The 13,804-nt window shown below is 35.5% G+C and overlaps 1 protein-coding gene across 2 annotated transcripts in view; it reads left to right on the top strand.

Moving 5' to 3' along the window:
- The first annotated feature begins 9,480 nt into the window (after window positions 1-9,480).
- LOC126763580 (calcium uniporter protein, mitochondrial) overlaps window positions 9,481-13,804 on the top strand; it is a 190,116-nt gene continuing 185,792 nt past the window's right edge. For both annotated transcript variants that reach the window (XM_050481220.1, XM_050481219.1), the window contains exon 1: window positions 9,481-10,216. In XM_050481220.1, the coding sequence (XP_050337177.1) occupies window positions 10,106-10,216 (111 nt within the window). In that variant the 5' untranslated portion in view covers window positions 9,481-10,105. The remainder of the gene's footprint in view (window positions 10,217-13,804) is intronic.

Genomic DNA, 13,804 nt, shown 5'->3' with positions numbered 1-13,804 from the left:
ATTTAGCTTTGTGTGACTCCTGGCTATTCAGCAAACTAAAACCTCGGCTCCGGGGAAACCGTTTTGTGTCAAGTAAAGACTTTAAACGTGAATCACTAGGCGCATTGAAGCTTTCCGGAAATTGAAAGCATTTCAAAAAAAACTTGAAATAAGTGTATTGCGGTCAAGGGGCAATACGTTGAGGGGGACAACATGGATTTAGGAGAATAAATTAAGAATTTTAAAACTATGAAGAAAGTCTTACTATTTTTTGCTCATATTAGTATGCGAATATTCTCTAAGAAGTGCAGTGCCTTCATTGATTTTCTTACAAACGGGTTCATTGAATTCTTTCAAGATCCTTAGTGTGTTCCGGGGTCGATTGCTATGTATGACACTATCAATACTTCCTTCGAAAATATTGTGCATGTCGATTGCAGCCAGTTTGAGCGGTAAATTTTTTACCGACGAACAGCTGTCCACTATTTAGTCTCAATTTCACAAACAATGATTTCAATGATTTCCCAATGTTCGAAAAAATTTCAAACGAAAAAGTTTCTGTATTTCAATAGGACACCAGAGTAGGCTTCGAAAGTGAAAAGTAGGTTTGTAAAACCGATTTAAATCCAACAAAAGGTGCATTGCAAACATACAAACACTCTTGCATATAGAGCGCTTATCTGCATAAAGCCTAATTAACTGCTATAAATTGTAGACTTTATAAAATAAAATAATTACAGCAAAACTTTTTTAATGTGCGATTCGGCCGTAATTTAATGTAAAAATAATACTTTTTAATCATAGCCAAATGCTTTAACATTTTAATACTAGCGATAAAATAAAATAAATTGCATAAACTGTCCGTCTCACAAAAACTTCACGCCCAAGCACGATTATTTTCATGCAAAATTGCGCTTTAAAAATAGAAAAAGTTAATTTGAATTGAAAGCAACAAATTTCGCAGAAATATGGGAAACCAAAACTAATTAAATTAACAAACAGTAATTTCCTCATATTTGTTTTTATTAATTATGCGTGAAAAAAATATTTTGCAGCGAATTTAATTCCTAATTGTTGCACCGCTTGGTGAAGGGTTAATTGCTCATTCAAACCTTAAGTGCATAAATATTTGCACAGTTCATTAAGTTTGGCAAATCGCATTTATATGGATACATGACTGACTAAAAAATATATTTGTATTTATTGGAAGATCTTAAAGTATTCAAAAATAATATTTGTCAAGCCTTTATTTCGCTGGGCAGGCAATTTTGAAGTTGGCTCATTTAATATCTCATCTACCGTAAGCTCTCCAAGGCATACCATTATCATAGAGTTAAAAAATAGGACATGCTACTTTGTCTTTAAACTAGCTTTTGTAGAATAAACTTGTTTGTTCGATTCAACTCTCTTTCCTCACCCAGCTCTCTTTTCAACCTACCAATTCTCGACTCCCTCGCTCTTTTACTTAGCGCTCCTTTTGTTCTGAAAGAGTTTACAATTATACAGCTGAAAAAAAACAATTTACTTTCTAATAATAATAATAATAATAGAGTAATATAAACTATCTTCTTTTAATTTTAATTCTGGTCTAAACGCATGAATTTTAGGAATTTTTTACTCTAAGATAAAAAAAATGAAAAACATTTTTATTATCCATTTTTTTATATGTTTTTTATTGACATTTTAATAATATAAAAAAAAATTGCAAGAAAAAAAAACTAAATTCGTCGAGATAAAACGGTTGACGTGATTTCAACCCTTGTAGAGATCTAAAACACAAAAAACAAGAAGATTCTTCATTAATAAGGATGTCGTTATCGGGTTGATTATTTAAAAAAAAATATAATAATAATAACAAAACCCCGACCCGATTTTTTCGACCTTTTCGAATTTTTTAAAAATACATACCATTTCAAAGGAATCTTCAGTAGAACTTGAGATTCATGTCAACCACCTCAAAAAAAGTACTTTCGAGAAAAACGCGTTTAAAGTTTAAAAATTCAAATACAAAATTTTTCTTTATTATTTATCCAAAGATCTGTAAAAAAAATGTTCGTGTCTGAAAAAAATAGTGTCTTTGAGGCTAACTCGAGTATATAATATTAATTTTTTGCTTTTTAACTTACGTTTCCCAGAGAAAAAACTTCTCTACTCTTAATAACGTATATCAAATTATACAGCCGAGAAATTAATTTGGATTCTAATTAGAATAATAGTATAAACTCCTTTGGTTGCAATTATTTTTATCGATATATGCCAGTTGCTTGTTCGATTCAGTTCTCTTTGTTACCCAAAACTTTACTCCTTTGATTAGAAATATTCAAATAAATTATTTCGGTTATTGTTTTTTCATATGTCTGTAAAAAATGTGAGTATCTGACAAAATTAGTGTCACTCAAGCTTACTCGGTTAGAGATATCTCGTTTAGTCCTGCCTTTCAACCTTGTCTCTTTTACAATCCGAAAAATCTATATTCCTCCCCAGCGTATATAAAACAAGAAAAAACGTTAACTTCGGCTGCACCGAAGCTAATATACCCTTCACAAGTGCATTTCTTTTAGTAACTATGTGTTCAGTTTTTATATAGAAGCTATATGCTATAGTAATCCGATCTGAACAATTTTTTCCGAGATTACATTGTTGCCTTAGAAAATATTCGATACCAAATTTCGTGAAGATACCACGCCAAATGCAAAATGCACTCTGGGGAGGATGTGGCGGGAATTGTCCCACTTAACCACAAAGCAGAATGCTTCATGTATATATGAATATCATAACGAGAAATTTCGAGTTTTATCAGAACGATATTTCCAAATGGAGCAGCTTCTGAATTAAAGCAAATATTTGAATACTATGAGTACGAGTATTACACAAACAAATCATATTTTTACAACTATTAAACTTTGTTCGACATGGTGCGAGTGTATAAAAATGCCATTAAATACAACTTTATTTTTATTACCTGCTTACCTATATTTACTACTGAATTTATTGCTTTTTAAAGCTTTTATGAGGTTCCAATGTAATTTTTTTTTCTGCGACAGAAAAGCTTACAGTTAGTGAGAAAATGTGAAAAATGAAGGTGGTAAGATTTTTTGGCGTTTTTTTACTTGTACTTGATGAAAATTGTTAGAAACTTTTATATCGTCACCTAAAATACAAAATAACGTAATATCACTTTTCATAAGTTTCCGGGCGAAGGAAAAACGATATAATAGAAACCACTAATATTGAGAAAAATTAAGATTTGGTTATAAAATGGTTATAATAGGTTGTCAAAAAAGTCTTGCGGTATTTTCGCTAGTTGGCGCTGAAAGCGCGTAGTTCTAGTTTTATTCGTCGCATCGGGTCATGCTATACCTCTTTGGAAAGCTCATTTCATGCGCTAACACGAGTTTTATTTCTCTTTTAAGTCGTTCGTGAGTTATATCGTCGCAAACATGGACCAAAATAAAGAGAAAATACGGCATATTTTACAGTATTACTACGATAAAGGCAAAAATGCATCTCAAGCCGCCAATAAAATTTGTTCAGTTTATGGACCCGATACAGTTTTCATTTCCACCGCACAACGATGGTTTCAACGTTTTTGTTCAGGTGTAGAGGTGGTCGAAGATGCGCCACGCTCCGGAAGGCCTGTCGTCGAAAATTGCGATAAAATCGCTGAATTGGTCGAAAGAGACCGGCATAGTAGCAGCCGGAGCATCGGTCAAGAGCTGGGCATGAGTCATCAAAAATTCATTTCAATTTCAATAAAAAAAAAAAAAAATTCAATAAAAATACCGCAAGACTTTTTTGACAACCCATTATATTGGTTATCATATACTCATATTGACTAGAGTTTTCGTGATAAAATGGTTATACATTGTATTGGTTATTATATCTGGGTAAACAAATTTAATGTTTTTTTGCCATTTTGTAAAGCATTCATTTTTCCATTAAATCTATGAAACAAAAAAATTATTGAAATACTTTGGAGGCGATATTCCATTTTTTCTAACTGATAATGAAAAAAAAAATCTGAAACTGCAAGGTGCTGAACCTTGCCGCTACAATTAAGCGCTCATCCTTGGAAAGATATTCTTAGAGGTTTTTAAAAGTTTGTGTTTCAGTAAACAAAGAGCAAAAAATTTAGCCACCGTAATATGTATATACTTGTATATACACTCGTGGCCACGCAAACCTTACCACTATACTCTCTTAAATTTTTTTCGGACTTTTTCGTTCATTCGGGATTTTCTTCAATTTGTATTTTTTTCTTTTTTTTAATAAGCATAAGTAAACTAAATTATATTATCTAATTATAATTATAGTTTTTAATTTATTACGTTTAATGAGTAAAACACAAATTAGCTTTTCTGTGCTTATACAAAAGTGGCCGATTTTATTGTTTTTAAAGAGATACACCGACTAAACTTCGTGTTTCAATTAAAAAAAAAAATAAAAAAATATTATTTTCAAATTTAGGGTAAATGAAATTAATATGAATATGAAAAAAATAAAAAATATAATTTTTTCATCGCACATCAGTCTCTTACATTTCGAGCTCATTTTGTAAAGCTCACAATTTTTCAATTGATTTGTCTGTAGCTGAATGTGTTTTGTTTTTAATTTTTAATATTTTTGATTAATAACTTGTCATTAACTTATTTCAAAATAAAAAAATTCTATGCCGCAAAAAGTACCGCTATAAAATGTAGTCAAATATGCACAATACTTGCAAATTTTAAGTGGTAAGGTTTGCGTGGCCACGAGTGTATATACATATATATTTTCGAAATTAACTAATATCAGGCCACTCTAGTTGATATGTGATCTATAAGTTCAGAAGCGAATGGAGCTAGCTTTAATAATATGTGTTTATGTTAGTAGTATATGAGCTATGGTTCTAGTATCCAATATTATGTACTTTGACCTAGTTGGTCTGGATTTTTACATTTTTTGTTTCTTTCAATTAGTCATGTCTGCCATTATAACCAAATAATACTGCAATGAATATGCTTTTAATTCATACTAACAACAACTAAGCCTAAATAAAAAGCTTTCCTTCAAAATATCCACACATTAATATTTTGTCTTATACATAAGTATGTATGTATATAAATAAGTCCGTGAGTGCATAAGCTCCAGCAATACTTTGTATATAGAAACCCCGCTGCTTTAACACCGAAATGAATGTTTAACTATTATCTGTCTATTAATATGTATAAATGTAATTAAATTACAACAACTATAGCAAGTCGATAAATTACAGTGTCAGCTCCAACAACTTTATTGATTTTACCATTTTAGATAAGTTATGTGTGAATGTGTGTCGCTTTACAAAAATAAACAAGAAAAAAAAAAACAAACACAAGAGAAAACAATACAAATATAAATAACAACAAGACAACAGCAATTGTATAAGGTATATTAAATAACAAAAACATATTCATAAAGAGACAATAAGAAAACAAAAAACGAGTAAATAAACGAATAAACAAATATTCTGAAGGGAAAAAAGCAATTTTTTATTTGAATTGAAATGTTGCATGGAAAATGGATGGACTTTTACATGATTTTAAATATTGCAGGTGGGTAAATAGTTAATTCATAATGCTTAAATCAGAACTCGAAAGATCAATTTCAACGAGAATCCGGAGTTGCTTTCATCGCAGAGGAGAAACCTATTTATTATTTCACCGTTTGCACTCCGTCGCAAATACATATTTACTTGCCGTCCGTCTGCAGAACTTTAATGGAATTCACTGTTTGCACTCCATAGACAGTAGAGGTTTGCCTCTCAAATTTTAAATTTCCTCGAAGGCTAAACGTCGGTGACCCTATAAAATATACATAACTTACTTCTTTTGAATTGCCGATTCGAAAAACACGCGAAGTATAAATTAAAAATTCACCTTCGATCACAGTATACAGACCGTCTAAGATAAAAGGGGTATGTAAGAATTAATCACCAATTTTAAACAGATAGTTTTCAAATCTCTGAGAGGCTCTTTTATGCCAAGTTAAATTTTGACTATTTCAACTTGCTTGAGTTTTATTTTGGATAAGCAAGAAATTCTTAGAATTAAATGGGAAGCACCATTTTCACCGTTTAAATGACGTGTTATGCGATTTTTTATTCCTACAATCCACTGGTCCAAATGGGAGCGTGTCATGCCACTCTTTCCGCCAATTTTTGCATAATTTATATGACACATGTCCTTAGAAGCAAGAAGGCAGTAGATACAGTGGCTACCGAAAAGCGACACATATACTGGGTTGCAGGGCACAGGGCCCTTTCGGGATACGAGATAGCTGATGAGACTGTCAAACAAGCCAACCGCTAACTACTGTACTATTTTAGTTTATAAGAAAGTTATTAAAAACGCTACACAATGAAATTTCTAAAAGGGCTGACAGACGAACCAAATTCGTGTGAGTTCGAAAGCCTAAGGAGCAGACAGAATTATCAAAATCATGTGAAAGGGAGCGAAGGGAAAACACGCAGGCTAAGGACTACACAACCGTTGTTGGACTAATTACAGGTTACAATAGCATTATGAACGACAGGACATGCAAAAAGTGCACGGAAGTAGGCATGAGAGAGACGTTGGAACACCCATTTTGCTTATGTCCGGCCTTATCGAGCACTCGGCTTTGGTGCTTCGCAAGGAACTCAATAAAGCATCAGAATTTGATACTAAATTGCACGTGAACGTAAACTTCAGCTCGTATTAATAATAAACCTCCAACTGGCATTATAAAGGACTTGTAGGTCTAGGCATCCAGTCAAATTTGAGTCATATCTAAATTTTTCAATAGGGACACTACAAAAGTGAACCGATAGGGAAAGCAAACGACGCCATATTTTTCCCGCTCTTTTTACATTTCTCTTCAGTAAGGTTTGCCATTTCATCATGGAAAGATATACGATCCAACAAAAATACGAAATTATTAAAATTTACTACCGAAATTCGGAGTCAGTGACATCAACTTAAAGAACGCTACTTCCAATTTATAATCGTCAAAATCGTCTTGTCAGATCAGCAGTTGAGCAGCTAGTGTAAAAATTTGTTCCTGTGCTAGTAAGCCAAAGAAGTGCTCGTAGTGTCGATAATATTGCTGCCACTAGCGTATCAATTGAGAAAGACCCACAGCAGTCTCTCATATGTCGTTATCAATTTTGTGAAAGATCTTGCCGCAAATCCTTACAAGATCAAATAGACGCAAGAACTGACACCTCTTGAGCACAAAGCAATGAGCAACAATTTGAAAAGGAAAAGGAAGACCTTCAATCCGTTGGAAAGACCAGATGGAAGGAGACCTGGCTTAGATTGTAATCACTAATTGGCGCCACAATGCGAAAAGAAGAAATGACTGGCGCGCTGTTGTTAACTCGGCTCTAACCGCGTAAGCAGCGTCCATGCTAGTAAAGGAGAAGAATAACAACTCGAAAATGATCCAGATTTTCATCGAAAAATCATCTTCAGCGATGAGACTTATCTCTGGCTGAATGGCTTCGTCAATAAGCAAAATATGCGTTATTGGTGAGGCAGCAATTCACACATACTCCATTAGTCACCATTGCATTCCGAAAAAATACGGTTTGGTGCGGTTTATGGGCTGGCAGCGTCATTGGGCCGTACTTCTTCCGTAATGATCAAGACCGACAAGTTACTGTGAATGGAAAACGCTACCGCTCAATGATAACCGAATATTTTTGGCTCGAATTAAATAATATAGATTTGGACAATATATGGTTCCGACAGGACGGTGCCACAAACCAACCAGTGTTGTGTGTTATCTCACGAAATGGTCCAGTCAGTTGGCCACCTCGGTCGCACGATTTGACGCCGTTAGACTATTCCCTGTGGGACTACGTCAGACTATGGTGTATGGCAACAAGCCAGCGACGATTGATGAGCTTCGTACGAATATCGAACTTGAAATTGTAGCACTATCGGTCGATTTATGCTTCAAAACCGTCGAAAATTGGGTTCAACGTCTGGACTTCTGTCTGGAGTGCCAGTGGTGGCCATGCAAAAGAAATCGAGCTCCATACAAAATGGCTTCGAATGTACTTTAACATGAATAAAGAATTTCATAGATATCCCGAACCGATTTTGTTATATTCTTATAGCGCTCTAATTTAAAACCCGTTATTTACAGTTAGTGAATTGTAGCAGCGTTTTATCGGGATTTGGGTTATTAAATATTGTGTAAAATATCAAAATTGACGGTCTTAAAACAAATCAGCTGAAATAATATAAATTCGGCCGCCTTTAGTTATTATCGCTTCCTGTAACTATAACTGTTTTTTTTTTTTTTTGATTCAAAAGGCGTTATTAAAAAAATATTCTAACGGTAAATAGCTGCATTATTAGGAAGGTATATACTCATGTGTCTATCAAGGTATTCTCAATATTTACACACCAGCATTTCTTTCATCGTCTTCAACCACCACATACAGGAGAGCTTTTATTATACTAAAGTACTAAACGGAAATGCTGCTTATGGTACATGCGCCTATCCTGTTGCTTCAGCTTTTCATAATAAACAAGTATTTTTGGTGGAAAAGCTCGATGGGTAGAACTAAAGCTTCCGATTTGCAAAAGGTTAGCGGCATATTTAAGTAAAACAAAGCAATTTTTGTTTTTTCCATTGGAAAATAAATTTAAAACACGTTTATAGTATATACATATATACGTTATCAATAATTTTTCAAAAGCATCAGCGAGATTTATGTGAAAATATCTCTTTAAAAATGTAGTGGAATATCTATCAGCGAATATAATGAAAGTTTCACTGCATGATGCCCATTTGGTACGAGTACACAACCCACTTGAAGGTCAACAATGCTAAGAGTACAGAGTTTAAGAGAGTTTAGTAGCAAGCTTGCTCTTCCCTCATAGCTAATCTCTCTCTCTCTCCTTCATAAAGTTTTCTTGTGCCAGTTTTGCATTTATGTTTGCTTTGCGTATGCAACATTGTCGAGCTTTTGAGTTTGACACTGACAACGCGAACGCGTGCTGCCGGCTTGGTGAAGAAGCTTACAATGTCGTGCATGCTTATTTAGGCACAATTATTTTATCTCTCAAAGTAAAAAAGATTTTGGCAATTCAGTTTATCGAGTCTGGAATTATGTATGTACATATATTTAGAGAAATTCTTTTTATTGAGTCTGGAGTTGTGTCTATTTAGAGATTAATCTTCAAGATTTTGTTTCACTTTATAAATTTTATGTTTTGTGAGTGCTGAGTTTACTAATTCAAGTTTATGAACTGAATTTGAAGACTTTTCGAAGTTTTCTGGTATAATTCATCGAAATTTTACGTAAAATGCCATTTAATCACCTTCTTCGCCGTATCTCAACAAAATGCCCCGCTATCTAATCATTTTACCAGCCGCCACTAGCAAACGCTCAACTGTGGCAACGCCACCCGCCAACTAAGTTGGAAGATAGTGAAAGCAGTTCATGATAAATGCTAAGCGAAAGAGAACTTTCAGTTGTCGGCCAACGTTCTTCGCGTGTTGGGGACATTTTATTTCGCAGCGTGGAGCATAGCCATCCGCCGCGGCACAATTGTAAAGCGAAAGAACAAACGAACGAGCGAGCAAGTGAACCCGATCCATAGCTAATGACAACGACCAGTGAGTGAGCTCCCCGGTGTTTGGATTTGTTGTCTTACCTAGAGGCAAACACATTTACATACCAACCTACGGTGGAGTATAACTGAACGCGAGCGGGCTCGTGTGTGTGTGTGTGTTTGTGCAAAGTGGAATATTATAAGAAGAAAAAAATAATAAAAGTGTATAATAATAAAGTATGTGAATAAAAGTGGAGCAAGAAAATTGTCCAGAGAAGTGCTTGATCCCAAATTTTTATAAAAAAATAAGCAAAATTTCTTCCTCACTAGCAGCAAGAGTGCGTGCAAAAAAAAAATTGTAGAAAATTTAAAGTTGAGTTCGCAATTTATTGAAATTTGTTTGCATCGGCTTTCGGCAAAGTGAAGTTATCGGTTGTGCTTTGTTATTGTTGCCTACTTTAGAGGTGCTGTGGACGGCGCGGCAAAGCGTTACAATAGTGGGCGTACGTATAAGCGGGCGTGTCATTGCTGGTGTAGTTACAGGATTCGGGGTGAATATGGCGCCGGGCGTATGCGTAACAAGTTTCCGTATGCTACTGCGACGTACGGAGTTAAGCAGCCAGCTGAGCCGTGGACTGCGGCTGACGCCAACCGCGCCGTACTTGTTGGTAAGTTGTTAAAAAATCAGTCTGGCACTCGAAATGCTGTGATTGTTCAGTGTTAAAGGGAGCTTAAGTGTAAGATTTCCTTTGCCGCTCTCGTTTCCGCCACCCAACGCCCACACATAGCGCTGCCGCATTGGCGTCTGCCAGTTGCTACCCTCATATTTTTGGCATATTCCACTTCATCATCATCTTCCTCGGTCGGCGTACAGGTTAACGACATTCATTCAACGCTCGTTGATGCCCATTTAAACCAGCGAACAGAAAGCAGAAAGCAATTCTCAAAAGTATAGACATCAAAGGGCCATCCCACCGCTTTGTTGTATTTCTGTAGCTGGTGTGGAGATGATTATCGTCGCTAATGGAAATCATGCGACTATATCGGAATTTATGTTAGAATTAATGCAGATATTTATGGAAATACTTGTGTGTGCGCGCGTGCAAAAATAGACACCGCGCCGAGCCGGTTAACTAAAAAGCCAACGAATTTGATGCCAGTGCCTCAGCGTTGGTCAGCAGCTGAGCAGCGTGGCGGCGCTACGGCAGTGTGGGGAGGTTAACAATGACAAAGGCGCTTCAATGCTCCGGCAGTTTGTATTTCTCTATGTACATATGCTTGTATGCATGTATGTATGTAGGCCTGCGGAGCGTTTGTACTGCGAAGATTTAGTTAGCGGAGCGCAGTGAGCGGCAAAGTCGAAAGAAGAGAGTGTACTATATTTTGGAGCAAAGTAGAGTAATGTATAAATGTGGAGAACAGACAAACAATTGTAAATATATACATACATACACATATACATAACTGTGTATATATTATTTTAGTAAACTTTTTTACAACGCATGCTTGTCTTTAATGCTCTTCACTTCGTTTGTTTTGGTGTCAAAGGCATTATAAATATGCCACTTTTTAGCGGTGTCTTCGTATTGCCTCGATAAAATTTATAAACTTTTTTTCAGCACAATTCTTCCTCTTCTATGCCAAATTAGCTCGACGACAGTTGTTGTTGTGGTATATGCGTCCCTTGACGCTATGTGTCATACTAAATCACCTGGCTTTTTTACGCTCTACCGTGTGTACTATATTTGCTGATAGTAATACTAGACTTTATTGTTGTTTATTAATCGATCAACGGTGCCGTTGACATTTGAAAGCATTTATTTACCTTAGAGTGCCCTCGCACCGGTGTACACCCACAAGGAACTTCAGTTTTTACCTGAATTCATATGTTCGAATATGTTGTTATGTACTCTGGTACAGGTGTATATATGTATGTACATGTATACATACATACATATGTACATACAAATGATAATGCCGCACAGTGCTGATTGAATACGATTTTGTTATTGTGTAGCAGAGTATAGAAGAGCCTTTTTTATAGTCGGGGAAAACATCGAAAGCCGGAGTGAGGAACTTTAATCCGCTAAACCTAACCACTCGCAACTCAAGACTCTCCCCCGGAACTACCAGATAAAGTACTACTTCGTAGGAGTGACAAGACATTTTATGTCTTCATTCTTCTGTTTCAATTTAGTCATAATTGAAGTTGTCGCTTCGCGAACAGCTTTCCACTTATCAGAGGACTGACACATAAGGCCAGTAAAATTTTCCATCATTAATCTACCACCTAGTGCAGTTTCTAACTTTTCCCTTATGTTTAAAAACGGATGACAATGGAAAAATACGTGTTCCGAGTCTTCTATGGACTCCGTAGACATCGAACAATACGGACTGACGTCATGTTGAAATTTGTATAGATCACCTCTAAAGCACCCATGACCGCTTTATATTTGGGTCAGGTGGAAATCCAGATCCTCATGTTGTCTAGTTATCCACGTATGGATGTCAGCTGTAAGTCTGTGGGTCCATATTCGAATATGTTTGTCCATTTAGCAGAGTTGAATACATTCTTCACATCCAAGGTAATCAACGCAAAGTATTTTTTTGTGGAAGAGTCTAAACGAGCCGATCCGCAATCGTGCTCAACAATTGGAGCTGTGCCCATCCACTTTATAGAAGATTTTACGGAAGGATCTTAGTTTGCGGGCTTACAAAACAACGCATGTATGTAAGAATTGAAGTCGAGCGACTATCAAGTGCGTCGATCCTTCGTTGAATGGGCTTAAAAGTGAGGACGGTGATCCCGATACTCACAAGAATATTTTGCTCAGAGGGGAAGGTCTTTATTGGTTATATGGGAACGTTAATAAACAAAATTGTCGTATTTGAAGTGATGATACTCTGCTCCGAGTCATGAAAGGGAAGAGAGTTTTTTTTCAGCATTGAGATCTGAAACTGCTCAGCTACAGAAACAAAACTTTCAATAGCCTAGGTATAAAATACGTTATAACCAGTTGTTACGTTAAGTTCAAAATTTGATCTACAACATTTTACAGTAAGAGTATAAGTTACCGCGAACCGAGATATTAAATTTTACTTCAGATAGGATAAAAGAACTGCTAACTGCTTCATTCAGGGTTTTTACTAAGAATATAATACCAAGCACTTCTCTACGATTAGTAAGTGTAGGTAGAAGTTTTAAACAACTAGTGTATGGCGGAAGACTTAACCCACAATCCCTTCGGAAACTGTCTAAGGCGAAAAGTAAAAATTTGTCAGAATGGATTTGGTAACTAGGGTTCCATACCATCTACCTAAGTTGTAAAAAGTATGCTACGGATATCTTCATTCTTTATACCAACGCTTAACAAAACAAACCGTGATTAAAGACTTTTTCGTGTCTGAATTGTACGGTGTTGATTTAGGTGGCCTTTGATTCCAACAACTTATTTAAGGAAACTTTTCCTGACAACATTATCTTGCGTAGTGGAAATGCAGCGTGGCCCACAAGATCGTGCGATTTAACACCGCTAAATTATTGTGCCGTTATGTGAAGTCGCTTGTCTACGCAGTTAAGCCCGAGAGGACTGATGCATTTAAGGAGAATATTCGGCTTTATTGCTGACAGTTGCTGCAAACAATGGTAAAAAATTTGGTCTCTTGGCTATTATTTTTCCAATCAATCAATTTTTAAACATAATGACAAATCATTATATTTTTAAAAACACCGAGTTCTTATAACAATTCTAATTCTGGGCCATAACATTAAATTTCTTGAAAAAAGAAAGTTTAAAAACCCCTAATTATAAAATTATCCTCCACATATTAAAGTGAGAACAACTGAGATTTTTCCACTTCAAGCTTCAGGGATTTTTATGGGTCTGAACACTGCTTGTTTAAGAATTTTTAATGTTTCGTTTTGATGGAATGATGATGGATTCTAGATGAAGCTAATTGCTTATTTCCGATAAAAGGAGAATGTAGCTGTAGCACCTACAGCAAGAGGTATTTGGTTCATGACTTGACTTTTTGGATTACGGTTCTAGCTATTTACATTTCTTCCTGGAAAGCTATGCAATCCTTTCAAATTATCGTCAAACGCCTTGACTTTTAAAAACTTTTAAAAGGCCGTGAGCTCGCGCCTTTATTTCCATTGTCTATCTACTCAGCTGTAATCAAAATACCGGCAAAAGAGCGCAACTAAATATTTTAAGCTATTCCTTACACTTCCAGTAGAACTGATTAATTAAAGT

Source organism: Bactrocera neohumeralis, chromosome 6 (genome assembly GCF_024586455.1).
Source record: "Bactrocera neohumeralis isolate Rockhampton chromosome 6, APGP_CSIRO_Bneo_wtdbg2-racon-allhic-juicebox.fasta_v2, whole genome shotgun sequence".
In the NCBI taxonomy this organism is placed as follows: Eukaryota; Metazoa; Arthropoda; class Insecta; order Diptera; family Tephritidae; genus Bactrocera; species Bactrocera neohumeralis.
This window is presented reverse-complemented; position numbering and strand designations above follow the sequence as displayed.